Source organism: Pygocentrus nattereri, chromosome 16 (assembly GCF_015220715.1).
Source record: "Pygocentrus nattereri isolate fPygNat1 chromosome 16, fPygNat1.pri, whole genome shotgun sequence".
Taxonomy (NCBI): domain Eukaryota; kingdom Metazoa; phylum Chordata; class Actinopteri; order Characiformes; family Serrasalmidae; genus Pygocentrus; species Pygocentrus nattereri.
Window position 1 is genome coordinate 19,855,167 of NC_051226.1, and position 27,303 is coordinate 19,882,469.

The following is a 27,303-nucleotide window of genomic DNA, read 5'->3' on the forward strand; positions in this document are numbered from 1 at the left end:
GTCAGTGTCTGAACAAAACCTTGTATCTGTAAAATGATCATTTTACCAGAGAAGGAAAAACAGTCTTAACATGTAATGGAAGATAATGTACCAAGATTTATGTCCATGTAATATGGACCGTTTTTGTTGGCCCAACGTTTTTTAAATTGTGGTAAAAAGAAATAAAAACAAGAAAAACAGAGATTTTTGCGTGACACAGATTGTATGTTTTCTCATTTGTTTTTCGTGATGCTGAAAAACAATTTGTAGTTACTGGCAGTTTTGGGAATCAAGCAAATTCTCTGACTATTGCAGAACCCAGTGTTAAAAAAAAATTATTATTATAATTATTTTTGTTATTAGTAGTAGTAGTAGTAGTAGTAGTAGTAGTAGTAGTAGTAGTAGTGGTGGTGTTTTACATGCGATAGAGAATTTAATAACTGACCATTATATACTTGTGGAGGCAACTGTACCATAATTACACACAAGAACCATTTTCTGAACTGCAGAGAAATAGTTGTGTTTTTATGCTTCCATATACAACTGCTTGTTTTACTAAAAGGTTTAGAAAATTGTTGTTTTTTGTTTTTTGTTTTTTTTTTACAAACTGTCTCCTCTTTCTTCTTTTTCATGACATCACGTGTTTTGATTGATCCTGCTCTCTCTTATAAAGGTAAGTCAATAGACTATTTCTCTTTGTTCACATCTCTGCATGGTTCACTTTCTTTGTGCTGTCACATCCTCTCACAACACTGTGTCTTGTGTTTTACTACCTACCTTTGTCAACTGTGTGCAATACATTAAAGCACAAATCATTGACATGGCAGCTACAACACAGGGGGAGAATGTTTGGGGATGTGTTGCCCTAATAAAAATTATAGACAACACTGCGGATGAAACAGCCACCAGCCATTTACAAAAAGAACAGTTTTCACCAGCTCTAAATGACTGGATTTGGCTGCATGTACACTGATTACAAGCGACAGTCTTACTTTGGCTCAGGAGGAGTTTTTATTTGGAAAATGAGACTCAACCATCTCAAACTCAACCAAGATTCAGTGGGAATTGTTCCATAAATCTGATTGAACAAACAGTTTTTATGAATCCCTGAGGCTTCACTATTTTTTTTTCCCTTTAAGAGTGCATGTTGTTCTGGGATAATATGCAGTAAACTGGCAAGGATATGAAATAGGAGGCAAGAACTAATGGAAAGAATAAATAGTTGCACAGTTTAAAAATTTTCTACTTCAGCATATTGTAGAAAAACAGATACATTGTATTTCAGCAGGACTTGAGTGGATTCGTTTAGCCTAATATTGAACCTAAGCCTAAGTAGGCTAAACTATTAAAACTATCTACACAATTTCATCAGTGCATTATTTATTCAACTTATACAGATGATATGTTTACACATTTAATGGAGAACAAACTCTAGTCTGTTTGCTTTACTTAAATAGATAGATAGTTGAGGCTTTTGTGTTGGGTAGATAACTAAGAAGTATGTATGGTGGTATACTTACCATCACATGATTACAAATCACTACACACTTGATGCTTCTTCAAGGGTTCTTTTGGAGGCAGTGGTTAGAACCATGACTTCTATATAAAGCCATTTCATGCTTAAGGAGTTCTTAGTATAGTGAACCCAAAAAGGGTTCTGCTATTGTTTCATTGTCAAGCATCTAACAATAGATTAACCCTTTGTAATGCTATATAGAACCATTTTCAAAAAGGTTTACATCAGTCTGAAGAACCATTTCACCAAGCCGTTTAAGCCTGAAATAGTTATAAATAAAACTTGTGGTTCTAAAAAGAACCACTGCCTTTACTAAAGAACCCTTGAAGAACCATCTTTTTTAAGTGTATATGTTTAATCTGAGAGGTTGGATAGTTTTTTTGAGCTCAGCTCTCTTTTCTTCATCCTGTGTCCCATTCCTCGTTCTCTTTTGCTTCCTGTATGGTTGTCAGTGGTGATTACTAAGAGTTTTAGGGTTGTCTGCCAGTGAGTCTTGTAGGGCTGCTGGAACATTATTGAGTTGACATCTGTAGAACCTTTTAAAGGGACTTTGAATTGTGTTTTTTGTGGTGGTAATGACCACCTCTCGCCTGTTTCCAGGTCTGTCGGCACTAACTGGCATTATTTTGGTCAGAAGAGAAGCTTTTCTCCAATGGATTTTCTTATAATCTTATCAGTGGATACGTCCATCACTATTTGACTCCAGCAGGGAAATAAGAAGCTTTTTCCCTCAGTAGATAGATTCTAAACCCACTAGTGCAAGACAGCTCTCATTGCAGCCATTTCAATGCAGTGTCTTATTTAATAAAGCCTGAATTGTATATTGTCATATCAGAAGTGTGCTGTCATTGTCATAACAACACATTGTATCTCTGAAATAGTAATTTTATGACAAAAAAACTGCAATGTACTTTAATGTAATGTGATTTTATTCAATTTAATATTGGACTATTTCTTCAAACAGTTAAATAAGTGGAGTGATAAGACAGCAACAATATATATATGTACTGTACAGTGCAAAAATCATAGATACACTTTCTAGTCAAAATAACTATTATGTACAAATCGACTAAATAACTAAACATATCACATTTTTCAGCATTTAGTGTGTCCATTCTTTGCCTTTATCACAGCTTCTAATTTTCTTACCTTCCACAGGGACATTTTGTCCATACCTCCAAAATCCAGTCTTAGAAGTTGGTTGCATTTTCACAAATTTTCACAAATTTATCACAAAGTAATGGCAATTTCAAATTTTCACTCATCAGTCCATAAAACCCATATATTTGTCTGTTTCCTTTTCACAGTAAGGTCTTTTTGAGAGCTACACATCCTTTCAGACTCAGACAGAGCAGAAGGATAGACAGAAACACCTATATATTTTTTTCAGCTCTGAAGCAAGAGTAGAGCTTGATTTTCTCTTCTTTCTCAGAAATGGAAGGTTTAAGTACCATTTGTCTGATGGTGACAATTTATCAGGTCTTGTTTTTCTGACAGTGAAAAAATTAATAGCTTGAACTTAATTGCTGTTTTGACTAGAAATTAAATAAAGGAAAGGGTGGTCTCTGATTTTTGTACAGTACTTTACGCGTACTAACAGCGCGATTTATTGGATTTGCGCAGGCTAAACTGCACATATGCAGTCAGCAAGACAGAGATGGTAAGATCCCATATGCATGCTGTAGGTGGCTTGACTTAATCCTGCCAAATGCATATTTGTGCAGAATTCTATGACAGCATGTGTGGTAGGCAAGTCAGATTTCAAAAAAAGAAGAAAGACAGAGGAAGAAAATGCTGAGCAGGAACCTCTATGAAAAGCAAGCCTAATGTGCAACAAAATGCCACGAGTGCCTTTTTTCTCCATTCTTTTCTTCTTTGCATTGTAGAACAGCAGCAGCCAAATGACGCTTTACTATGATGTGCTGGCTGTGCTTTTACTTAATCTGTTCCAATCGACACTTCCTGCCCAAATGTCATAATGCAGACACTACCAGAAATAGGAAGCCAAAAATATTCCCTCACAGCAGAGAATGAGAATCTATCAAGTAATCAATCAAACCATATCAAGGATGGAGTGATTGGTTAAGCTTGAATACAAGTTGCAAAGTGCTTTAAAGAAGAGCTCTGCTGTTTGTTCCTGGTTCAGTAAGTGCAGCCTCTTAAATTCAAATGTGTTCTCTCCCTGTTCCTAATGAAAGGCTGTATGTTTTTTTTTTTGTTTTGTTTTTCTGTTTGTTTTTTTTTTCACCCTGGGTGCTGTAGCGCTGGTGCAGGAGATAGAGCAGAGAGGGGGATGAATGGAGATGTTCCATCAGAGACTGTGACAGTGCTGAGGATTGGGGAAGAGGAAGAGGGGGGTACGCTTGTGAGCATATATTGGGGCCCTGGTGGGCATGCACTGATATGTTTATCAAAGCTTTGCCAGCAGAAATAGGTCACCCAGGAACTTCAGGCTAAACAAGTTATAGATGCGAGTTATTGCTCCACAGCATGACAAAAAATTTGCGAGACTATAAAAGTCTTGCTTCTGTTTACTCGTCCGTGTCTTGTTCTTCATAAGATCTCGCTGATTAGCCGTTAACATTTTTGATCTTTTTTTTTTTTCTTCTCATACCGTTTGTTAGCGGAGTAGAAACGGGTTCTGATTGTTCTCATCACCTGACAAGAAGACAGACACCCTCGTTTGAACCCAGCAGATGTGTGTAAAGCATGAGCAGACAGCTGTGCAGCTGTGGGATTTCTCACCTGCGGAGCTTCAGGGAGACAAACAGCAGACACAAGCTTTGGAATAGACTCTATATGGCTGACACCTAGTGCACTGCTTTGCAACATTCAAGTCTGTTTTAATGATAGTCCATTAAGGTAATGAAAAACCAGTCCCATGTGACTCATTAGATCAGGTGTTCTCAACCTTTTTTGCCTCAAAGCCCACTTGTTTATTACTGGAAAGCATGAAGTCCTAAAGAGAAACAAAAGTCAACTTTTATTTATTAAAATATTTTGGGAAATTTTTATCGCAGTTATGTTTGGTGCCAACCCCTGCAATACATGACACATATTGGTAAACATAAAAGATGAACAGATTAGGCCAACATAAGCTTGTTTTATACCAGAAAACAAGCAGAATGGTGGTGGATTAAGTGGAATGTGAGGGGGGAGTGTGTTTTGTTTTAGGAGGCAAGGAACAAAAAAAAAACTGATGAAGCTGCCTTTGTGTACCTTTTTTGCGGGATTTCACCCTTTGAAAATACTGAATGTTGCTTTATTATTGTCAAATCAGATATTTTTTCACTGTTTTTCAAGACAAAGTGTAATCAAAAGCCCAGTGTGGATGACTACCCTTGATCCGTATTGGCCCAAAGACCACCAAAAGGTGCTTTGCGGCCCACTTGTGGTCTGCAGCCCAGTGGTTGAGAAACCCTGCATTAGATCAGTCCGTAACAGCCCACCGTACTCATATTAGCAGTTAGCAATTACCAAGCCTGCTGTCATGAGTTTGTGCAGTAGCTAACATTAAGAAAGAAGGAAATTGGTGTCCTTTTACTTCATCTAGCAGCAGCCTAAGGGAAAGCTGGCCCTCAGCCTGTAGTGAGTCATGCTGTGAGCGATTTGGTGCCAGGTTTCTACAATTACAGAAAATTGCTAATATTTTAGAGATAGCAGTTAGGCTAACTGCAGGGTTGGAGGCCCTGGTTAGATTGCTGTTCTATCTATCAGCTAAAAGCCTATTTGGATGTGATTAGGCAAGGCTGTAGTGATCCAAAACCCACTTTAACAATGGCTTCATGCTCAGGAGAGCTGCCCTGTCAGGAAAATTGAATGTTTTGGAAATCTAAGCTAAGAGATTGATTGAATGGTTTGTTGTTTATATGTGAAACTGAAAAATATGTATATGCAAATTAATAGATACTTTCAAAAAAGCTTAAAAGTTACAAATTGCATCTTAACACATACTTGAGGCAGTTGTATGAGGAACTCTAATTAGTTTTGCAGCCAGCTGTTTCGGTTATGAGATTTCATGCACTTTAGTTACACATGACGTGAGTTCAAAAGTGCATTAGTGGAACTCAGTGTCTCTCTGTCAGGTGTAGACAGTTCCTAACTACAAACTTAATTGGGTCATACATGACTACATGATCAATAAATCTAAATGACAAACAATTAAAATAATTTAATTATTCATAATTTTTGTACTGTTAATCACTTACAATCATATTTACAATCATATGAAATTTTTTAGGTGCCCCTGGTGATATTACATGTTTTGTTGATGAAGTGAAAATTAGTACATATAAAAAGTACATATCCTCTACGCAGAACACACTTCTGCACATTGTAACGCTGTAGTTATTGTTTATTTGCTGAATTCATTTTATATGCAAATTAAACACAAAATGTGGCCTGTGCAAAAATGATGGGACACTCAGCAAATAAATAGTGAAATTAAACATTCAAAGTTTGTTGCCTGTAGAAGATATGCTAACTTAATTTCACTTAAAAAATCATTGGGGTATGCTGGAGCCTATCCCAGCAGTCTATGGGCGGAAGGCCATAAGCTACTTATCCACTGAATTTAGGAAAAAATCAAGTCACTGATCAAGTGTCCAGGAACTTTCCAGGGCTGAGGTGGTAGCCCTACTTGACTCTGAAGCTTTAGTGTTAGCTGGAAATAATCGCTAAGACATCCTGGTCAGTTAATCAATAATGGTCATTTATACCATAAACATTGTAAACTCATAATTGTTAGAAAAAAAACTAATTTTAGTAAATTTCTGCTGCAAATCTGCACCTACAATCAAAATAGCCTTGAATTCTAGGCAAAACTATATTGTTCAGATTCCCATGTCCACTGACTTGGAATATGCCCATTATTATTATTTTTTTTTTTAGCAATTCACAGCCAAAAATTATATATTAAAGAAAAGTTGATAAGTCAAATGTGATTCATAATGTTGCTAATCATTTTGATGAATAAAACATGTATCTGTCTTTCTACTGAAAGGTCTACTTCAAATTTTTGCTTTTTAAAATCCGTTGCATGTCAAAGAAAGCTAGCAAAGTACATGTCTTAGTTGACAATAATACTGCTCGCTATGGGAGGCTTGTCAAGGGGACGAACTCTCTGGGAGGTCGTATAGGCAGGAATGTCTGCTGACAGGCAAGAGCCATCACATCCAGTCAGTTTCCATTCTATTCAATTCCAAAGTTTACATTTGCTCCTGTCACCTGAGACTACAGTCAAGTCATGTAACTCAGATACAGCACCTCTGGCATCCTGGAAATAACCCTCACAGTATGGGGCACAGGCTGCTCTGCTTACACCACAGACGTGTTGTTATTTGTAGAATTCAATTTGCAAGGTGTGGAAAATCCCACGAGAGCTTGGAGGGGGGGCAGTTTCAGTGAAAACCTGATGTTCTGAAGTGTGTGACATTCTGCCAATAGTGTGTTTCATAAGAACATGTGGGCTGTTGACACTGCACACTGAAAATGGTCTACCTACATTGTACTTGGACTTAAAGGTCTAATGTATCCACTCACAAGCACAACAAAAACATATAATGAGATAATTCTTTTTAAATGGCACCCTGCAAATGTTTCTGTAAATAACCATGTATGATGCAGTAGCACTTTTTCAGCTTCTGGATGAAGACTCCTGATAATTATTGCTGTGTCAATCACATTTGCATTTTTAGATGCACAGCTATTTGTGAACAGACAATAATGGCTGTATCAACAGTGTCAGGTAAAAAATGAATGCCTATTAAAATCCACTGCCATAAAATGAAATTTTGGTGGTCTATATGAATGTCATTCATAGGTACAGCATATGAGAATGTGGGTGCAGTACTTATCCTGGTAGTGAAACAAAAATTCCTGCCTACATGCCTAAAGGAACTTATGTTGACCATCTTGTACAAAATGTCAGTGGACACAAAAAAAATTTGAAGTCCAGCTCATTGGTGGTCATGGCAGAGAATCCAAAGTGATATTGCTGTTCCATACTGTAGAAAATTTAGGGTAATGGCTTCTTTTATGGTCCCTTAAATTCTAAGTATTAGCCAAGTATGTTTCTGGTACAAACACTAAGGTACTAGATAAGTATTGTGGATAACATGATGGTGGGTTCCAAAAATGTACAGCAGAATAAAGGCACAGTTGTTTTGGCTAAAGGGAGACTAAGACTAAGGCCCAATCCCATTTCTTATTTTTACCCCTACCCCTTGTTTTCGAGTGTCCCCTTGCCCCTTGAAACTGAGTCACAAGGGATAGCGGATGAAAACTTCCCCTATGAAATGGGACACCCTCAAGTAAAGAATTAACAGGCTACTAGGCAACCCTGCCAGTCTGCAAAAATAGCAGAGGAGGGTACTTCGCTGCTGGGCTTTACTTAAATTTAGGGAATCATATGCCTTCAAAGAGGGGGCAATTATTTATTTATTGCTCACCCCAAATGTTTCAGTGAAGGTGAAGTCAGCTATTTGCCAGCTTTTTGTTCACATTTTCCTGTTCCACCTTAAATGGAGCAGCAGTTACATTCTGGCGCTTGACGCCTCAGAACTGCTGCACTATTTAAGGTAGAACTGGAAATTTAGTTAGCTACCGAGACATCAGCACACTACTAGCCATTTTTACTCCTTGTTATGCAGAAAAGGACCAAAATATATTTAAACAACATTAAATTAAGATAATGCAACGTTTTATCACTAACATTTCAGGGTTTCTTTGGTTGCCAGCACAGCATCTTGCCTGCTTTTCTTTTTTTTTATAACAATGGGATTGGGCCTAAGTCTAACTAAATTACACTGAACTGTCTAAAAAGTTCTAGACATTAAACCAATGAAGCAGAGTAAAAGGTCTCATAATTTGACAGCTATTTGAAATAACAAAGCAGTAAAAAAAATCATTTGTTTAAGCTATAAATGGTAAAAAGGAATTAAATGGTAAAAACCCAGTAAAACCTTACAACCTACATATAGTTTCATTCATAGATAATAGACAGTTACACAATATGTGAGATGTTTTCAGTTGTCTTTGTATTTCCTTTTTACCCCATATAACTGCATGTTAGAATCCTGCTTAAGCATTTAATATTACAGTAAAAATATTGGTTGTATTTACCTCCTTGTTAATCCAGAAAATTATCCATTAATTATTAGATGTTTTACTGTGTTTTTCATTAGCTTAACAACTAGAACCATTGGCATTTCAGTGTAATTTAGCCTGACTGAATCATTACTTGTTATCATTTCACCAAAAATAATAATACACAGCACTTAAAGGTCCCACACATAATTAATGGTAGGTTAATGGTAGGCATTTCAGTGTAATTTTGTTAGAACATCTTGTAGCCCAAAATAAGTTCCCAATACTTACCAGTTACTGTTGTAGAAATTGGTGAAATGTAAAAGAATGTAAAAGATTACCAGATTTAGACTTCATTTTGCTCCCTCTTATTTAGTTGAATTTGAGTATTTACACAAGCCAGTATTTTGAAAATGTCTGTGAACGTAACCTAAAACAGAGCTGAAAAGGTCTGAGTCATTTCTTTAATAGCTCATGCTTAGTTTTCACAGTTAAAAGTGCCGTGTTCATTTTCATGTTCACCCGCCAGTGCACAGCGTGTATATGCAATGTGTGGTGTGTGTTGAAGTAGGCCTGCGGAACTAACTTATCGAGTCTTAAAGTATACTCCCATGCTGTGGGAAAATGAGTGTAAATCCGATGTGGTTTATCCGGCGTCATGTAGGAGGTTAATACACGCTGGCACCCATGGAATTGTGGAAGAGCAGCAAATATTATGTTTCCAGCATTCAGAAACATGTGAGTGACTGCAATGAATGCTAAGCAGGTTGAGGCAGTCAGTTTCCACCTTTCATACTGCGGATATTCGAAAAATCATGTCTTTTCTGTTGTTGTTGCTGGTATTCTAGTGCTGATAGTAGTACTTTGCAGCAATGCCTGTTGATATGTTTGTGCCCGAAGCCTGTTAGGTTCAATACAGGAACTGTTTATTTCCTTAATTCTGTTTCCCCACATGGCTCGAGAGGAAATATATGCACTTTCCTTTGCTTCAGTAGGAAAGGCTGAATGTTGAACTTGTCAAAAGCATCGACATTTGATCAAATGCATAGCTTTAATGAGCAACTTGTGATGGGCGTTCGCATTTACCTTAAGCGTCCTGTTTCTCCAGCTGAAAGAGCAAGCCCTTTGAAAGGTTAATCACTCTGCAGAAGTGTTCAGAACCATCTCTTCTGTCAGATTTTTTCCACTGCATGAGCAAAAATCATCACAATAGCCGAAATGCAAAATTAGGGTTGAGTTTACACCACCTGAGCTTTTAATGGGCATTTTTCTTACATTATATTTTTTCCCTGTAGTTCACCCATAATGTTGATTACAAGTTATTTGTTTTTAGGAGATGAGGAGATTAGATATAAAATAACCTACTTCAAAGGAAAATAAGTGGGAAAAAGCAGGAGCCTCCAAAACTCAAAAAGTAAATAACAATATTTAAAAATGTCATCTTACATTATTAAAAGACACTCCTAAGAACCATTCAAGACCTGGTAGACCACCAAAACTGTCAATTTCGATATACAGTACTTAAACTATCACCTTTGATAGACAGTAAAAACTCAAGCTCTGCTCTTTCTGACCTGAAAAATTCCACAGCTGCTTCTATCCATCCTTCCACTGTGAGAAGACAACTTAACTTGTCAAGAAGACCTCACTGACAAAAGGAAAGGCAAAAAAGAAAAGAAGAACAAAGAAGAACATTTGCTCTAGTACACCAAAACTGGACGCCTGAGAAGGTTTTATGAAGTGATGAGTCAAAATTTGTAATTGGTATTACTGGGATTGTGAGCAGCAGAAAATGCAACCAGCCTCTAGAACTGAACTTTGGATGTATGAAAAATATACATGCAGATTTCTTTGAAAAAGAAAATAAAAGAAAAATGATGGAATCTGTAACAAATGCAGAGAGTGGACACACAAATACTGAAAATATATGTTATCCAGGCCTGTAATTTTCTGTTAAATAGGTGTTTTAAATAGTCCTTTTTTCCCTAGTGATGATACCTTAATACTCATTTTAATGCAAAATAAATTTAAAAAAGGGTTGCCTTTGCACAGTACTGTACTTAGCAAAAAGAAATCACATTTCATGTTTATATGATCATTTTCCAACCTCTCTTTATCCCTTTAAATTAAGCAGGCTACTTGTGTGTTACTGTGCCTTTAAGACTGATACATGTAAATGACCTCTGTATACCGTAACACGTCCCGTTCTTGTCATTGAAAGCGCAAAGCCTATTGAAAGGTTAATAACCCTCTACAGAAATCTTTAGAACGACCTGTGGAACCTCTTTCATGCCCTTTTTTTCTTCTACATAGCCTACTCATGAGCATACATGAGTTATGCATCATAATAGTCTAAAATGAAATGCATCTTCTGACAAGGAAGCACCAGCACATTGTGTATTTCAAAGGTCTTATAATAGAGAAAATATACATTTTTCATCATTCAGCACCTCCGTCTGCAGTCGTTCAATAATGCATGGTTACAATAGCATGTAATCTGTGGTATTTAATTGAAGGAATTGAATTTTGATCTCACGCTGCGCACAAGGGCTCGGCTGAACATTGTGCTGTGATTATTCGCAGTGTGGTAGGGGCGGGATGTTGGGTTCTCCTTGGCACTCTGCTTTCATGTTGCTGTAATAAACGGCTTTCCTTTGATGGTCGGTGCTTAGGAGGGAGCCAGGGCCCAGAAGAACTGAGCCTGTACACACACATGCTCCACTGGCCATGATTCCAATATCCTCCAGTGAGAGGCTGGCAGCACACAGTAAATAACCTCTGTGCTATCCAAGTCCCGCAGCATCAGCCTCAATATACAGCCCTTATCTGATCGCCATAGTCCTAAAGACACCAGCTCTCGCTAAAGCCAAATATGAACACTGCTCTAATATATTGTTGATATCCACTTGATTGTTATCTCCTTAGAATCAAGGCAAACCCTGTCTCTGGATGTAAATCATGTCTGTTGAATGAAATTGTTTCATGGGAGTTGCTAGGGCAGATGCCATAGTTTTCTTCGTAAAATCATAACATTGTTTTTTTGTAATCAGGGAAAGCAGAGTTTTAGCCTTAAGGCCAAATGATAGAAATCCTACCTGGTGCCAGAAAGCTCCATAAATTTTCATTCACAGTCACCTCCATAAAGTTTTACCAAACAGTGTTTCAGTCTGTGTTACTTTAATATACTAATTGTTTCTCCTGTGATAATTTCTTGTGAGGGATCTTGTTGTTTTTCTCTTGGTTTTTATTATGTTTTTTTTTTATTATATTGCTCAGGCACAAGATTGTAGCATAGAGCTTGGCTGTTATCATGACCACTGAATTATTAGGATGTGCTAATTACCATTTCTCTGTATTTCTGATTTGGTCAGTTTGGGTGAAATTAGAAAAGAATGTGTCAGAACATCAGTAAAAAGTTGATATTCCAGCTTAGATTTCAAAATCTAGGAAATTGTTCTTTTAGTGAAAGTTATATGCTTTACAATGTTTTCAGAAATATGCTTTAGTTCAAAAACTGGACAACGATTATAAAACAATGTCTCAGCCATCCTACAATGTATTGTAATAATTTCATGTAATAGCTTCCTGTGAGCTAACTTATAAAGGCATTGTACTGTTCAGATGTCTGGCTCCTGCTACAACTGCTCTGAACAATTCTGATGCTAGAAAGAGGCAATTCACATTAAACTATCTTGAATTGCTTTGTTTACACCTTAATGATTAAATTATGCAGAAAGTTTGAAATTTAAGTGGAATTACCCTTTAAGAAATTGGCTCAAATTTTGGTGCCGGTAGGATGTCCCTATGAAACGAACATGGTGGTGCTCAAGGCACATACTTCCATGTACCACTGTACAAATCCCATTGAAATGTATAGGATGTGAATAGCTTTAGTGCTGCTTCAGATGGTTATCATACCCTAACATGAGGACCCACAGGTTGTGCTCTTTTCTGTTTGAACCTTGCAAATGAGGCCCTATTGAAATTAATATCAGATTCATTTGAACATCTCGTGTCAACGCAGTTGAATTTAAATTCACCTTTCTCTGAGGACTGTGCTCTGTATCTCCTCTCACAGTATCCTGTAACGGCCACATTTTCTATAATCCAACATAACACAAGAGGAGGAGAAAAATGTATTACCTTTGACAAACCACACAAAAAGCTTTAGGAAAGTTACTCTGTGACTGGCACTTTTAAAAGGCGTGCAGCTCAGGGACTGTAGCAAGCCAGAAAGAGTGGGCCTGGATACCTTATCTTACTTAAAGCTCAGGCCAAGTCTTTTTAGTTCAATTGCAGCAAGCAACTGAAGCAAGAAAATGGAATTTTTGCCTGAGAGTTCCTTTTCCTTCCAGAGAGGGTTTATGTAGACACTGTTTATTATTTGCTCTTTGATGAATTAAATACTATTTACAAATCCTTAACCTATCAGGATTTTAGAGCAAAAGCTCTTGGCTTACTGCCAGTACGGTCATGATGAAAAAACAGAAACATTGCACAATAGAGCAGATGATATTTTAAGTACACTGTTTTTTAACTTGCATTAAGATAAGGTTGAAATGTTCTATCCAGATCTCTTTCTAGAAGGAGAAAGTTGCATGGGAAAAAAGTGCTTTGCAGTTCTTTCTTTCGTTCTTTTTTTTTCTTAACCTTGAGGACGAGAAAACTTAATCTTCTGTGTATGTGGAAACTGCAGGCTGCAAGAGATCAAACATGTGGAAAGGCTGAAAGTAACACTTGAGGAGCAGGCTTTGAAATGGCTCATAATAATGTAGAAAGCGCAATATATAAAAAGTTCATTTATCATCCTCAAGGGCAAATGAAGCAGTGTAGGTCATAATTGATCTCAGGGATACTCTTGCTAACTGCACTACCAGATGAGAATAGATGGAATTATTGATTAGTTTATTGCAGCCTTAATACTATATAAAAGGAATATCACCACCCTGAATTTACCAAATAAACAGACCCATCATTCAGTTTTGGCTAGATGAGAAAATCAATGCTGTTCATCCTGTGGGACTGCAGGGGATGAAGATACTGTTTTCAGCTGTATCGTGGTTAGAGAGCTTAACTTTGGCCTGCACTGGGTGAGGTCAAGTTGACCCTTGTGTTCTGTTTGGGGTCCTGAATATCCCAGCCAGTCAGAATGGGGATAATTTATATATTTGCCTTAAAAGTACAGTAACAAGAGGCTATTTATTTTACCACACATAGATCTCAGGACAGAAAAAAACAATATACAGGAAAAATGTATGATTATAAGCCTTGTAATTATTTTTAATCAACTTCATACTTATCGGCTTGAAGAGTTAAGCCTCTGGGGTCCAGATTCAATGTTTCTATTTAAAGGGGGTCGCCTGTTTCATTCTATCATGTCACAAGCTCGTATGTGACTCAAATCTGGTGTTATGAGGCTATGAAGAGGGGTTGAGATACACGTCATCTGCCTCTCACTCGGTGGAGTCGTATGTCTGTCTACATTTTATGTGAAATTGACTAATGGACACTTAGGAAATGACTAATCACTGACCCATCATGCCAGATACCCTTCGTTCTTCATTAAGTCCACATCAGAAACGCATGTAAAACACAGTGCAAAGAGCTTACAGATGCTGAAGTCCCAGCACCAGTTGTGGAACATAGTGATGAAGATAGCAGAGCATTTTGATATTAAACATAATGGGTATATTGTTATATACCTGTGCCTTTACAGGAGAATTTAAGAAGATAAACAAAATTTGAGAAAATACTCTCAGACCTCTGGGGGTTAATGTTATGAGAACTGCTTGCCAACATGATGCTGTCCTCTACTAAAAATTCTACACAAGTCCTATGGCAAACATAAGGAAATCTATCAGCACTTTCCAACAAAACCTTGTGTATCCGAAATGGAGACTTCACAGTAGAAGGAAAAACATTCATAATGTTAATGTACAGTAATGAAACATGAATTTATTCCAAATCACTGGACCGTTTCTTTTGGCCCCTTTGTGAAAAACTGTTAGCAGAATATGAAGAGCAGCTGGCTCTTTCAAAAAAAAAAAAAAAAATTCTGAAGTTACATTATGTAGTGTTATGATCATGTTTAATGTTTATTAACAGGTTCCATCACACCTACTTTGTAGTAAAAAAGTTAAGGCTTTGTTGGTCTTGAATTAGTAGTTTTTAGATATATTGGGTCATCGTAACCACCCCAAATAATGATGTACATTGTAAACGTTTTTTCTTGTTGTTTTTTTCCCAACTTAATGAAGTAGGTAACCAGACTGCCTTAAAATATATTTCACTGGGGAATTTCACTGATTTCTCAAAATCTATTTAATCATTAAGTGTTATCAAAGTCATTCCCAGTGGTTTGATGTGAAATGCTCAATCATTGAGAAATTTACAGTGTCAGAATTGATTATGGTAGTGATAGGAACCTGGCATAAAACAACTTAATTCCTTTAAAACCTTTCTCACAGATTAAAGAATATGATGGCTGATGCCTAAGACATGGTTTTATGATAGTTTAGAGATAAGATTTTGGCTTAAAACATACTTTTCTGAAATACGTGACAGAAAGGTACATGCAGGGTGTTGAGACAAAATAGTATTGTGCCACTATTTTGCCATTATCAACATTGCATATAAAACTTCAGAAGACACATGTAGAACAACTGATGGTTATATTTGATCTGTAGACATCAAAAACCCAGGTTCCTGTTATCACCACTGTAAAGAACGGATGGTTAAAAAAAGAGGGTAAGAGACAGTAAATTTTTCAAAATGATTCTTTTTGTTTGCCCCCAAAGAATTACTTATCCAGACAATGTTTAAAAATCTGTGGAATTGCCCTTTAAATAATGCAACAGATGAAAGACATGGATTAAGGCTCTCTTAATATAATATTTAATGTTCATTGAACTAAAATTTAATGATGCCATGTTACTCATATTTTTATTTAAACAACAAATCTCTCAGCATAACAGGTGGGTTCAGTCCTGCTGTTCCAGGGCAGACTGACCTTGGGTCTGCATTCCACAGTTGTCATCTTTTCTGGCGCTCCATTATCGATTAGCTTTAAGCACTGAGCTGTGCGCTCCGATGCATGGTGAAGTCCGGCTGGTATGACCAGACGTCCGACACACTACGTCCTGCGTTCCGCCAACAGGTGTGAGTTCTCAGGACTCCCTCTGATGCCCCAATATTAGCAACAAGTAAGATGCAGATTTCAGGAGCAGGTGTTCAACACCGTCACCCACAGCCTGCCAGGGGGACCACTCGCCAGATCAGCTAATTACATTCCCCTCACCTCCTCTGTAAGCTCGTTTAGCCCACCATGGGCGCCAGAGACGACAGGTGGTGTCGCTCTGGCAGCCCTGCACTCAGGTTCGATTTGAGGATGCGTGTGAGATTGCTCGTTTAGCTGAGCATAAAGTGCTCTGCAGCACATTTAAGCAAAATGGGTTATATGTAGTCAACATTGCAAAATGAAGATTTATTATGTTACCTGCCAGTAAAGCACCTGCCATCAAAACGAAAAGATTTACTATGTAAAATGTGAATTAAGAGTGAATTTAGACTACCTGAGCTTTTATAAGGCCCATACTTGTTTTTTCACAGATACTTCACAATTTATGGTTTTATGCACCACAAACATTCTTCATTTTTTTAAGTGCTCATTTTCTCTTTATCCCTCAAAATTAAACAGATTGTTTTTGTTTCTGTGCTGCTAAGGCTAATAGGCAAATAACGTGTTCTGATCAGCTGCATCATTGCACAAAAATATTGTGCCTCAAATTAAAAACTTCTAGGCTGAAATGTATAGAACTATCAAGATTGGACAGAAATCCTGAGAACCACTGAACAAAAGTGAACCTCATCCACTTGTTTTAAATGTTAGAAAAGGAAGGGATAAGGTGGACAATTATATATCATATTATTGTAAAAACAAATTCACTGTCAAAGCACTATAAAATATAATGGTCAATACCTGATTTTAGAAAAAGAACATTTAAATGCATGTAAATCCCGTGCACATGCATGTACTGTATTTTAACACTGCTGTTGTTAATTTACAGAAATGAAATGTATGAAAACATTGTTTCAAAATGTACTCTATACTCTTTATGAAAACCAGACTGGCAGGCTTTTTACTGTTTATGTACAGACTTTGTTTACTATGTACATTTCACTTCTAACAGCAAGGCAAGAAACTGCACAATATTCAATAGGTTTTCTATCTGTCTAAGAAATCTGCTCAAACTTTCTGCAGTAACAGCATTCCTTATCACTTCAACATGAATGTCAATGCTAAACTATCTTAGGCTGCGTTCGCTGTTCATGTATGTGTTCATAGTTGTGGCATCACAGCTATTAAGAATTCAGAATAAGCTGTGAGTTGCAGCTTAGTATCCATAGTTTCCATACAGAGTACATTTTGAAACAATGCTTTCATAGTACATCAAACTCTTTTATAAAAAAAAAAAACAGAGAAAATTTGTTTCCATGTTAGAGTCCATTTTAAGCACATGAATAGGCTGCACATGAGCAACCACCTATGAAGGATGTCAGCAGAATAGAAAATGGTTCTTTTTTGTTTTAAAGCCTCAACAGTTGTAGCAGAGGTGTCTGTCACAGTGCTCTCCCAGCACCCATGGGGTTCCCATGCATTGTTTGCTAAATATAGCTGCACTTCGCTCGTCCCATTCATTGATGCCCCTTATTTGGCTTGTGTGGTGAGGCAGCTCATGGAATCTTTGTTTTACCTTGGCAGCACCAGCTCCAGTGATGCCCAATTCATTCGTCTGGGGCAGCATGTGTCTGAGGTTGAGCAGTTCCGGGTGTGGCGGGCATCCTTCCTGCTCTGTGGAGCTTTCCTCCCCTGCTGACACAGCTTGGGTCTGGCTCTGAAACAGAGCTTCATCTCTACATCATTGTGCATCTGTAACAGGATCCAAACACGATTAACCCTTAGACGTCTAGAGTGCTAGTGCCACTATTATTATGCACTATTTAAATGTAATCACATAATTAATTGCATACTTAGCTACATAATAAATTGTGTTTATGCTCAGTTTACATTCTGCATTAACAGCTTTAAATCTGCATTTTGCATTCTGCGTTCTGACAAAAAGAAGAAAAAAATGTAAGGGTTGGTTTTCTTTCCACAAAATAAGACATTGAAACAATATGTAGACACTAAGTTGAAAGAACAACCTGTATTGAATTCTTTGTTTTTGTGTTGTCATACAAAACATCACATTTATTTATATCCACCTTGTTAGCCGGCAGGAATTTAGCCCTGCACGTTAACATTGTAAAAAAGTTATAAGGAGGGTGGTTCTTTAACCTCTAAATGGCCAGGGCCCACTGGTGGGCTTAAAGTTTTATTACATACTATAATAACCTAAGAATAGCTCAGCCAGTTTGTACCTCTAGTTACTGAATAATAAGTCTTCGTAGGTAATAAGGGGTTTAAAAAAATGTACGTTGATGTATGTTTGATGATGTACGATGATGTACATCATACACTTAAAGATATGCTGCTGACATTTTATGCTCCATGGGAGGGTTAAATATTGTGGTTTGACTGTGGAGGCAAAACCACAAGGCCTATAAAAGGCCATAAAGTTTGAGAAAGTTTGCAGAGGAATGATCTTGGCTTTTCTTGAGCGGCAGGGTGCAGTTAAGCTGCGAGGCGGCGGAGGATGCAGTGCCCTCGAATGACAACGCTGGCGATGATTTGTTTGCTGCCGATGTAATATTTTGCAAATGAGCATCCAAATCAGGGCTGAGCCTAACTGCACAGGCCCGGCAGAACAGATGGCAAGTCGAAGATGGAGGCTCTTTCTTTTTTTTTTTTTTTTTCCTCTCTTCTCCTCCTCGTTTGAAGCCGTGCACAGGATGAATGTGAAATGTAGGAGAGTGCTGTGTAGCATCCATCTCTCCTTCTGCACACCCCCTTCTCTTATCGCTCTATCCTTCATCCTGACACCTTTCCTTTTTAATGTTTATTCCCTCTACTTCGCCCTCCCTCAACCTTTTACCAAATGTTTAGACTAACCGCTCTCTCTCCCTCCCTCCCTCTCTCCCTCTATCTCTCTCACTCTTTGGCAGCTGGGACCACGTATATCTTTGGAAGAGGAGGAGCCCTCATCACTTACACATGGGCCCCTAACGAGCGGCCGAGCACCAGGGCTGACAGGCTGGCTGTGGGCTTCAGCACTCAGTTGAGAGATGCCATCTTGGTGCAGGTGGAGAGCACGCAGGGCCTGGGAGACTACCTGCAGCTACATATAGTGAGTTTCAACTGCCCTTGAACTACCCTTGAACTGCCCTTGAACTGCCCTTGAACTTCTACATCAATTAAAGGGTTATTTAATTGGAAATAGAAAATGCTAGTGCAGCTAACAATGAATAAAAGATTATATTACCACAACCTCAGCTGCTGAATTGCTAAATTGATATTACATGAATAGATAGCTTTAGTTTATTACACAGTGTTGATATGACTGACAGCATTTGAAAGTTTATGGAGATCGGTTGGGATGATTTTCATTGCATAATAGTAAATTATCCTTACTATGTTTATTAGGTAGTGCTAATATGACTAACAATGAATGAAGGCTTATAGGGATGAGTCTGATCTCAGTTCAGTAATGCTAAATAATCTCTACTAGCTTTAGCTCATTATTAGACAGTGCTGAGGTGACAAATGTTGAAGGAAAGCTTATAGGGACCAGTTATAATGACTTCAGTTGTTAAATTGCTTTTAAATGATCCCTATTAGCTTTAGTTTATTGGACAATGCCTGTGTGACTGACAATGAATGAAGGCTTTTGGAGATCAGTTAGTGTGACCTCACTTGCATATCACTAAATGATCCCTATTAGCTTTAGTTTATTATAAGACACTGCTAATGTGGCTAACAATGAAAGCTTAAACAGAACAGTTGTCATGATTTCAATTGCGTAATGCCTCCTGAACCCTACTCATTATCAGTGGCATGAGCACAGGGATTTGGATGAGGAAAACTGGTCTGAGTTTAACGTAAAAGAGCTTTTTAAAAAAAGGATTGCTGCGCCGACCACACCAGCACTGATATGTACCACCAGTGACATCCAAAAATGTACAAGAGAGACTGGGCTACAGGTGAAACCTCTGCTAATTTGGACCATTGGCGGGGTATGGTCCAGGCAGTTTAGTTGCCGTGACTTCAGTGTGCAGCCTCTACAGATGCCACTGCTGGTTTAGGGTACCCTAAGGACCTCTAAAATAAAGCTGATGCAAATTGAGTTGGATAAAATCTTAAGTTGAGTCATTTCTGACGATGCTTCCGGCACTCTGAAAATACGAGGCCACATCAAGTCTGTATTCTGAGATCAAACTGTGCAAATAAGCCTTGTCAGTTGTCTCAGATAAGATGAACCGATAATCTAACACTGCTCATAGGAAAGATTACAACAGGATGATGAGAACATTCATCTGCATACAGTGTTAAGAACATGAAAACGGAGTGGGACTTTATAATTTAGGCCAATGAAACAGTATATGGCTGAGATAGCATGACAGCATGACAGTAGATCATGCTGGTAAATGACTTGTTGACCTCTTGGCTTTTTACTAGCAATTATATTTCAAGTGAGGTAAAAAGATGCATTTAAATAAGCTTTCTTGGGATGAGTAATGAATTCGGTGCAAGGCATGGACTTTCACATTATGAGCCTCCATAGCAGGCCAGGCATAAACAGTCTGACAGCAGCTGCTCAGCCAGACACAGAGCGACTCTTGTTTTCAGAACCTTTCCCCATTTGTTTCAGGCATAAAGCACAAAAACGGCTCATTCTGCTGCTGAAAGGCTGGGTTTGTGTGGGCTCTGTCAGATGGCTGTTTAGATGGTTCTTCTGCAAAAACCCTCTTTCTTTGAGGTGCCGTTCTAACTCGTACTCTCCAAGATCATGCAAGGGCATCGCTAGACATTGATTATCGCACTATCAAGTGTGTGTGATTTGGCTTGTATAATATATGAGATTTCAGCTGTAAATAAAAGCAAGTCTGTAAAAATTATGGTGAACATAAAGAGCAGGTTATGACGGGAGCTCGGCTTTCATGGAAAGCATCGCTTTCACCTCGGTATTTGTCCTTCATGTGAAGGGATTTACTCTGCATTGGAAATTACAACCAAGGACAGATAATCCAATTGGTCACGAGCTCGGCAGCCGTGCAGAATGACATGCTGCTTCGGGAGAACGAAGGAGCCCAAGGGAGCTGGAAGTGGCTGACTTTTGGGCATTCCCCCTCCTATGGAGCACTCGCATTCAGCCATGTCCCTTGCTGTCTCCCATCCATTCGGTTCTTCGTCGCTCTGGGGCTGATGATGCCTCGGCGCAGCTTCCTTGACCACAGTGTCTGAGGCTCGCAGGAAGGCGAGGGCTGATGAATGAGGGACTGCTGTTGGAGGGCGAGCCACGCTCACTGCCAGTAATGAGGAGCAGAGTGGTTTTGGTATTCTGAGGTGGCTGCGTATCGATCTACACCCAGGCTCTGGCCTCCTTCATCTCACAGGCATTGTGGAATGAGGGTGCCATGGGGTTCACCGCCCCACCTGTCAGGGGCCAGTTGATGGATTAATGAAGCTTGTGGGTCTCGAGCGTGCCTTGAGTTATCCCAATATGAGGAAGTATTGGGGAAGAAATGGTATAGCAGAGCAAAAAGATTCATCATCACCCTGCCTCTGACCCTCTTGTCTCTGCACCTGTAGGGTCAGACATAAGGTCAGTCTGGTGACCTCTGCCAGCTGGCCTTGTAGATTAGAGTAGCACCTACAAGCAGAAAATGTCTTGTTGCTTTTCACCTTTACACACAAACATATTTTGTTGCATATTGCATATTTCTTACTATTTATCTCCATTAAAAATCATAAACTTAATGCAGTTTATAGGAATGTTTAGTTGACTGAATCAGATTTGTGCAATCTTGAAGTGCAAGCTTGAAAAAGATTTTGAAGGCTGAACTGGACATAGAGAGGGCAAACACATTCTTTACTTTCAATGTAAATCAATAGAAAGAGATTTCACTATAAGCAATTTTGGACCATTTCTGTTAGTCCAATCATTGTGAAATTCCCGCACAATGTAAAGGACAGCTGCTGAGCTCAAATGATGCTGAAAGGTAAAAATGGAGATACATGTTTTTCATTGGACAGCAACGATATACTTGTGTCTATTTCATAGGTAACAGTATGTCATATAGTGTTGAAATCCACATAAGTGTTTGAGGCAAATTCCACCATTTAGTCAAAATATATGCATAATTTACTATCTGTGATGTAATCAAAGTCATTTTGAGTGGTTTGATGTTTAAATGGTTCATTGTAGAGAAACTTATTGACTCCAATTTCTTTACATTGGTGTTGATAGGAACCATGTGTTGTAAAGTCTACAAAAACAAAACCATGAATGAACCTATATGTGTCTTCTGAGTTTTTATAATGATGATAATGCTTGAATAGTGGTTAATCTGAAAAAAAATTCCTTTGGGGACTATTTTACCTTATAATGCCATGGATGTGCCTGTGCCTGATGAATGGATTTAAAAATACATTTTAGGCCAAAACCTTCTCAAAAACAGCAGTATATTCATAACAGTTTCATGTAACTTTATATGCGGTAGCTTTTAGAGGCATTAAACTCTTCATATATCTGGTTCCTGTCACCACCTTGGTGAACAATTCTGACTTGCTAAGTTTCATATCAGACCACTCTGCATGAATTTTGTTTAATGTTTGTCTTAACCATTTAATAATGCAAAAAATGTTTTTAAAATCTGTGGAATTCCCCTTCATCAACACAACACTGTTTATGATGATTACAAAATGCTACTCTGCGTTGGGGTCCATTACCAGTCAACTATATTATTCTTGTAGATTCAGTGCTTTTTGAGAGAAAAAAATGTCAGTTTTTTAGGCCTTTTGGGAGTCCTAGATGTGCCACTGACTGTGCGATTAGTGGTAGCAAAAACATTGTAGAACACAGAAGTTGAAAACAGTGGCTGCTACTTTAGCCGTGACTCTCTTTAGTGAAGGAATCATATTAAATCAAAATCTTTTACACATTTAAAATGTCAAATTTGAATATCGCATAGCCAGAAAATGTGCATTTTTTTTTTCATTTTGACATTCATAGCCCAAACTTCCTAGTTCTAGTAGTCATGGTTACTCCTGCCTTCTTCTGCAGAATGGACTTGGATGTTCAGTGGAATGAGCTGAGGTTGTCTAGACATCTTTGCTTCTATACTGGAAGCTAGAACCTTCACTGGCTCTGTAAGTCCACCCTAAGAAGGGGGTTGATTCACATCTTAGAGACAGAATTCAGGAGCTGAAATCTTGTCCACTATAATTAGCTCAAGCCCACCATGGGTTTGATTAATAGGCAGATTAAGCTGGGCCTCCACTATCATGCCCCACTGTTCCATCGTACCTAGTGACGGAGGCTACTGCTGCAGATTGGCATTCAGATTAGAATACAAAGGGATCCATTGGCATCATTATTAGATTGCTCATGGACTGGTATCTTTCAAAACACAGCAGAATGTGCCTGATTGAGACTGAAAGAGAGTGAGTATCCTGTGGATTTTACTAAATTGACCTGTGACTGTCTTAGTTCTTTTCTCATTTTAAAGACAAAGAAAATTCTCCTTATCAAAGGTGGTGAGCCAGATCATCTCCTTTATATCTGTGCGAGGCCAGCAGCCCTGGCCATGCAGCAGCTACAGAAGTTCACAGTGCTTTGAAATGCGGCTGTGCTTGGAGGTGCTACATCTCCAAACTACTCCATTCTGCCTCAGGCTTGGGGCATCCATCTCACATTTGACTGGTTGTGGAGCACTTTGGGCTGTGGAACAGATGCCAGGGGTGGGGGCCCTCCTCAGGGGAAATCAGTCTTTTTAGTGTTGTGTATCCCCTGGACAGATGTGCCGTGATTAAAAACGCAGAGAAAATCTGTCAAAAGGCGGTGCCTGGGCTCATAATTAAAAGAGCACCTGTTTCTGAAACAGTGGACTCCAACCTTAAAAGTAGCATTGCACACTGACTCAGCATCTTTCTTCTTTTTAGTCACCCTAGTCACTTTTCAAAATGTAAGGGAAATTGGAAGAGTCAGTAATACATCATGTGTACAAACATGCCATCAATGTCAAGTTGACCAGATTTTGTAATATCTTGACCACAGATTACAATAGGAGCTTCAATTGAAGGTAAACCTGTTTGTTTTAGAAATGTACTTCATTTGTAAACATTAGAATCAAATATGAACTTGTATTTGAGCAGTAAGTGTAATACAGATCTCAGGGATTAGTGAATAGGATTTATCAAAATTACATGACCTCAGAATAAGTTCTTTTTTTGTTTTTCCTGAGCAACAAATAAGAAGGGCCCACCCACAATAATACACACACACATTTTCTAAACTGCTTATCCTTCTGACACTCAGAATGAGAAATAAATAATTATTTTGAATCATATAATCACCCTATAAACGCTTTACCCACAAGTGCATTATTTCCATTAATTTGGATGAGGTTTTTGTCAGAATACTTACATTTAGATTAGATATTTGTAATTCACTGCCTGAATACATCAAGTGTGGGTCTTTTTGTCAAGTAATAAAGAAATCATTGTTATCTTAGCACTCACAGACTGTTAGAAATAGTGTTGCTAGCTAGTGGGTAGGGGCTGTGAAATTAGCATTATTGTAGAGGTGTTCTTTTCTCTTAATTTTGACATTTATGTCCTGAACCAAAGACCTTGTTCTAATAGCTATGGTTTGCCACTGCCTGATTTGTTCTTGCCCTCTTCTGCAGAAAGGGCTTGGATGTTCAGTGGAAAGAACTGAATAGGATTTATCGAAGTTTCATGAACCACTGACCATATTTTCTTTTATATTTTATCTGAGTTAAAACTGAGAAAGGCACACCCACAATAATTTTAAGTTACTGTGATTATCCTAAACATGCTTTGCCCACAAACTGTGACAGTTTTTAAAATACCTACATTTACATTTAAAATTTTGTATGTGTGTCAAAAGTCTCCTAGTTAGGATACCTTGGGTGTAATTTGTTGTTGTTGGGTAATCAAGCTAACATTAGCACAGTGGCAAATTTATTTTTTCAAACCTGAATAGTTTGAATTAGCTACAAAACATAGTCCAGCTCAATTGCAAAGTATAGTGTCACACTCCTGGCTTGCACTGCCTCTGAGAAGCTCAAGAGGCATGGCCATGTGAGCAGGCATGATCAGAGCTTCATGGTAGGCATGCACCCTCCTAAAAAGGCCTGTTGCTTGTTGTCTAAGTTGTTGATGCTTTCTGCCCTGGTGTTTAATAAAGAGCACTTAAACTGAATACTAAATGTTGCGCTTAACAACTAATTTCTGTTTAGGTTCAATGGGATTTTTGACATTTGTTGGCAGAGCATGGATAGGTCAGTTGTATGTCTGTGTGCTAACATTGTTTGAAAATAATGAACTAAATAAATAATTTAAACGGAAAAGGCAGTTCTGCAATATGATTATAGGTCTGGAATTAAACTATAGCTAGAAACTGACGCATTTCTCCTTAAAAACAAACCAAGAAAACCTGTGCATATTTCATTATCTGTCAGGACTTTGCGATATATGATCACTGTCCAGAAGACAACAAAAACATTTCCAAAATGGCAAATTTACAGGAAAGAGCAAATGGTTCTTACATGTAATGTAAGTCAGTGTTAGGAGGTTGTATTTTAAGCAGTGTTGGATGATCTGTTAAATATGCAACATGAGTCAGTCCTCAAATTTTAAATTTGTGGGTTAGTAACCTATAAAAGTTAAACATTTAAAACGTTTATTTGTTTACTTGTTACTATATTATTATTATTATTATTATTAGTAGTAGTAGTAGTAGTAGTAGTCATTAATGCTTTATTTATTACATATCATATGCTTTAAATAGTACTTCATTAAACAGAGCTAATTTATTATGATATTGCAGACTCATTAAATCAATCATACATTTTGGTTTATTGAACCATCAGATTTGGAATTTAGTTTCAGCAGTTGTACTCAAATGTAGTTTGGATCAAGTAAATGTCTTTATCTTCCAGGTAGCTTTTTTTGCTCAGATGAAGTCTATTTGTTTTTTTGTTTTCTTTTTTTTTTCTTTTTTTTTCTTTTGCACTGAAATGCGACTGACTTTTGAAAAGAGGGTTAAGTTTGATCATAATTGGTAATGAACAAGACGCTAAGTTTCAAGTGTGGGGAAAGTAATGCAAGCTCAGTGTTCTGCGAGTTTCATTTCCCTTTTGTCAAGCACTTTGAGGCAGAACTCATTCCCTCGTCAGAGGAAGAGATGACAATTGATTCATAAATTTGCTTTGATAAATTGTGCAGCAGAACGCCAACTTCTAGTGGCGAATCCAGTGTGGAGGAGGAACAGAAGCTCAGCGCTGCCTTCCTGTTTATTAGCATCTTCCTGAAAGGCTTCATCCTTCATGCATTTTACATGAGATATTTTCAGCTACTCGGAATTTATATGGGGATGCTTTTGGCGTCTGTGGAGATACATATCGGGTGCGGGAAAGTTGGGTTGTCATGGTGTGCCTCATTACACTTATGCACGAGGTGAGGACTGATTTAATCCATTTGCATGTGGCTAACAGGGTTTGTACTGCCTTTGAAATAGCCACTTCAGCATGCCTGCAACACATTTCAGGCTGTGCACATGAAGCTTTTGCATTTGTCAGGTCATTTTCGCAAAACTTGTGTCATGTTTTTGTAGTTGGTTGTTTGCTCATTGGTGCCATGGGCTGTGTTACATCTATGGGTAATTTATAGTTTAGCCTGGAAATGTAATTCTTTTTTAAGGAAATTTGTTCCATTGTTAATCAAGGAGACTTAAGATATGCAGCTCTTATAGAACTACATAACACAAATTATTTTTGCAAGTAATCAAACCAAGTTTTCTGGATTGTTGTATATTTGGTTATGGCAGTGAAGGTGACTCAAGTTGTAAGCATGCCCAATTACTCAGTTCTGTATATTTTCTCTTTTTAATACTGAGATGTGCCTGGGGTATGCCTTGTGAAATTGTCACACAGTTCCATAAAAATGCATAATAAAATGCATCATGCAGTGAATATTTGGCTAAAATTGTCTTCAAATGAAGATCTGTTTAGGAGAAGATCTTCTTTTGGTCATTTCAAACCTTTGTTTGAAGCAAGATGTTTGCTTTGGAGCTATTGGATCTGCTCAGCATGTCGTAATGATCACAACTGAGAGCTGAATAGATTTTAGTAGAAATGTTGCAGTTGAACTGTCCATGCTCCACTTGCAGATGCATTCATTTGCAGCAGTTGTTGCAAGATTGGCCAAGCTTTACAGCATTGACAAAGCAAACCTTTCAACGTACTGTAAGTGTAGCATACAAGTTATTTTGTATGCATGTGAAAGATTAGAAGGGATGTAGTATTTAGTATGTAGTAATATGTAGTACACTTATGGCCAAAAGTATCTGGACACCCCACTTAATTATAGAGTTTAGGTGTTTCAGTTTTACCCATTGCTAACAGGTGTATAAAATCAAGCACATACCCATGGAGTCTCCATAGACAAACACTAGCAGTAGAATGGGTCATACTGAAGAGCTCTATCAGTTTAAACGTGACACTGTCATATTTCACAAGTCATATCTGTGCCAGTCAAT

At 38.0% G+C, this 27,303-nt stretch overlaps 1 protein-coding gene across 25 annotated transcripts in view; it reads left to right on the forward strand.

Annotated features, from left to right (window-relative positions):
- nrxn2a (neurexin 2a) overlaps positions 1–27,303 on the forward strand; it is a 402,488-nt gene that overhangs the window by 330,892 nt on the left and 44,293 nt on the right. For all 25 annotated transcript variants that reach the window (XM_037545872.1, XM_017698739.2, XM_037545881.1 and 22 more), the window contains one exon: positions 18,686–18,867. In XM_037545872.1, the coding sequence (XP_037401769.1) occupies positions 18,686–18,867 (182 nt within the window). The remainder of the gene's footprint in view (positions 1–18,685; positions 18,868–27,303) is intronic.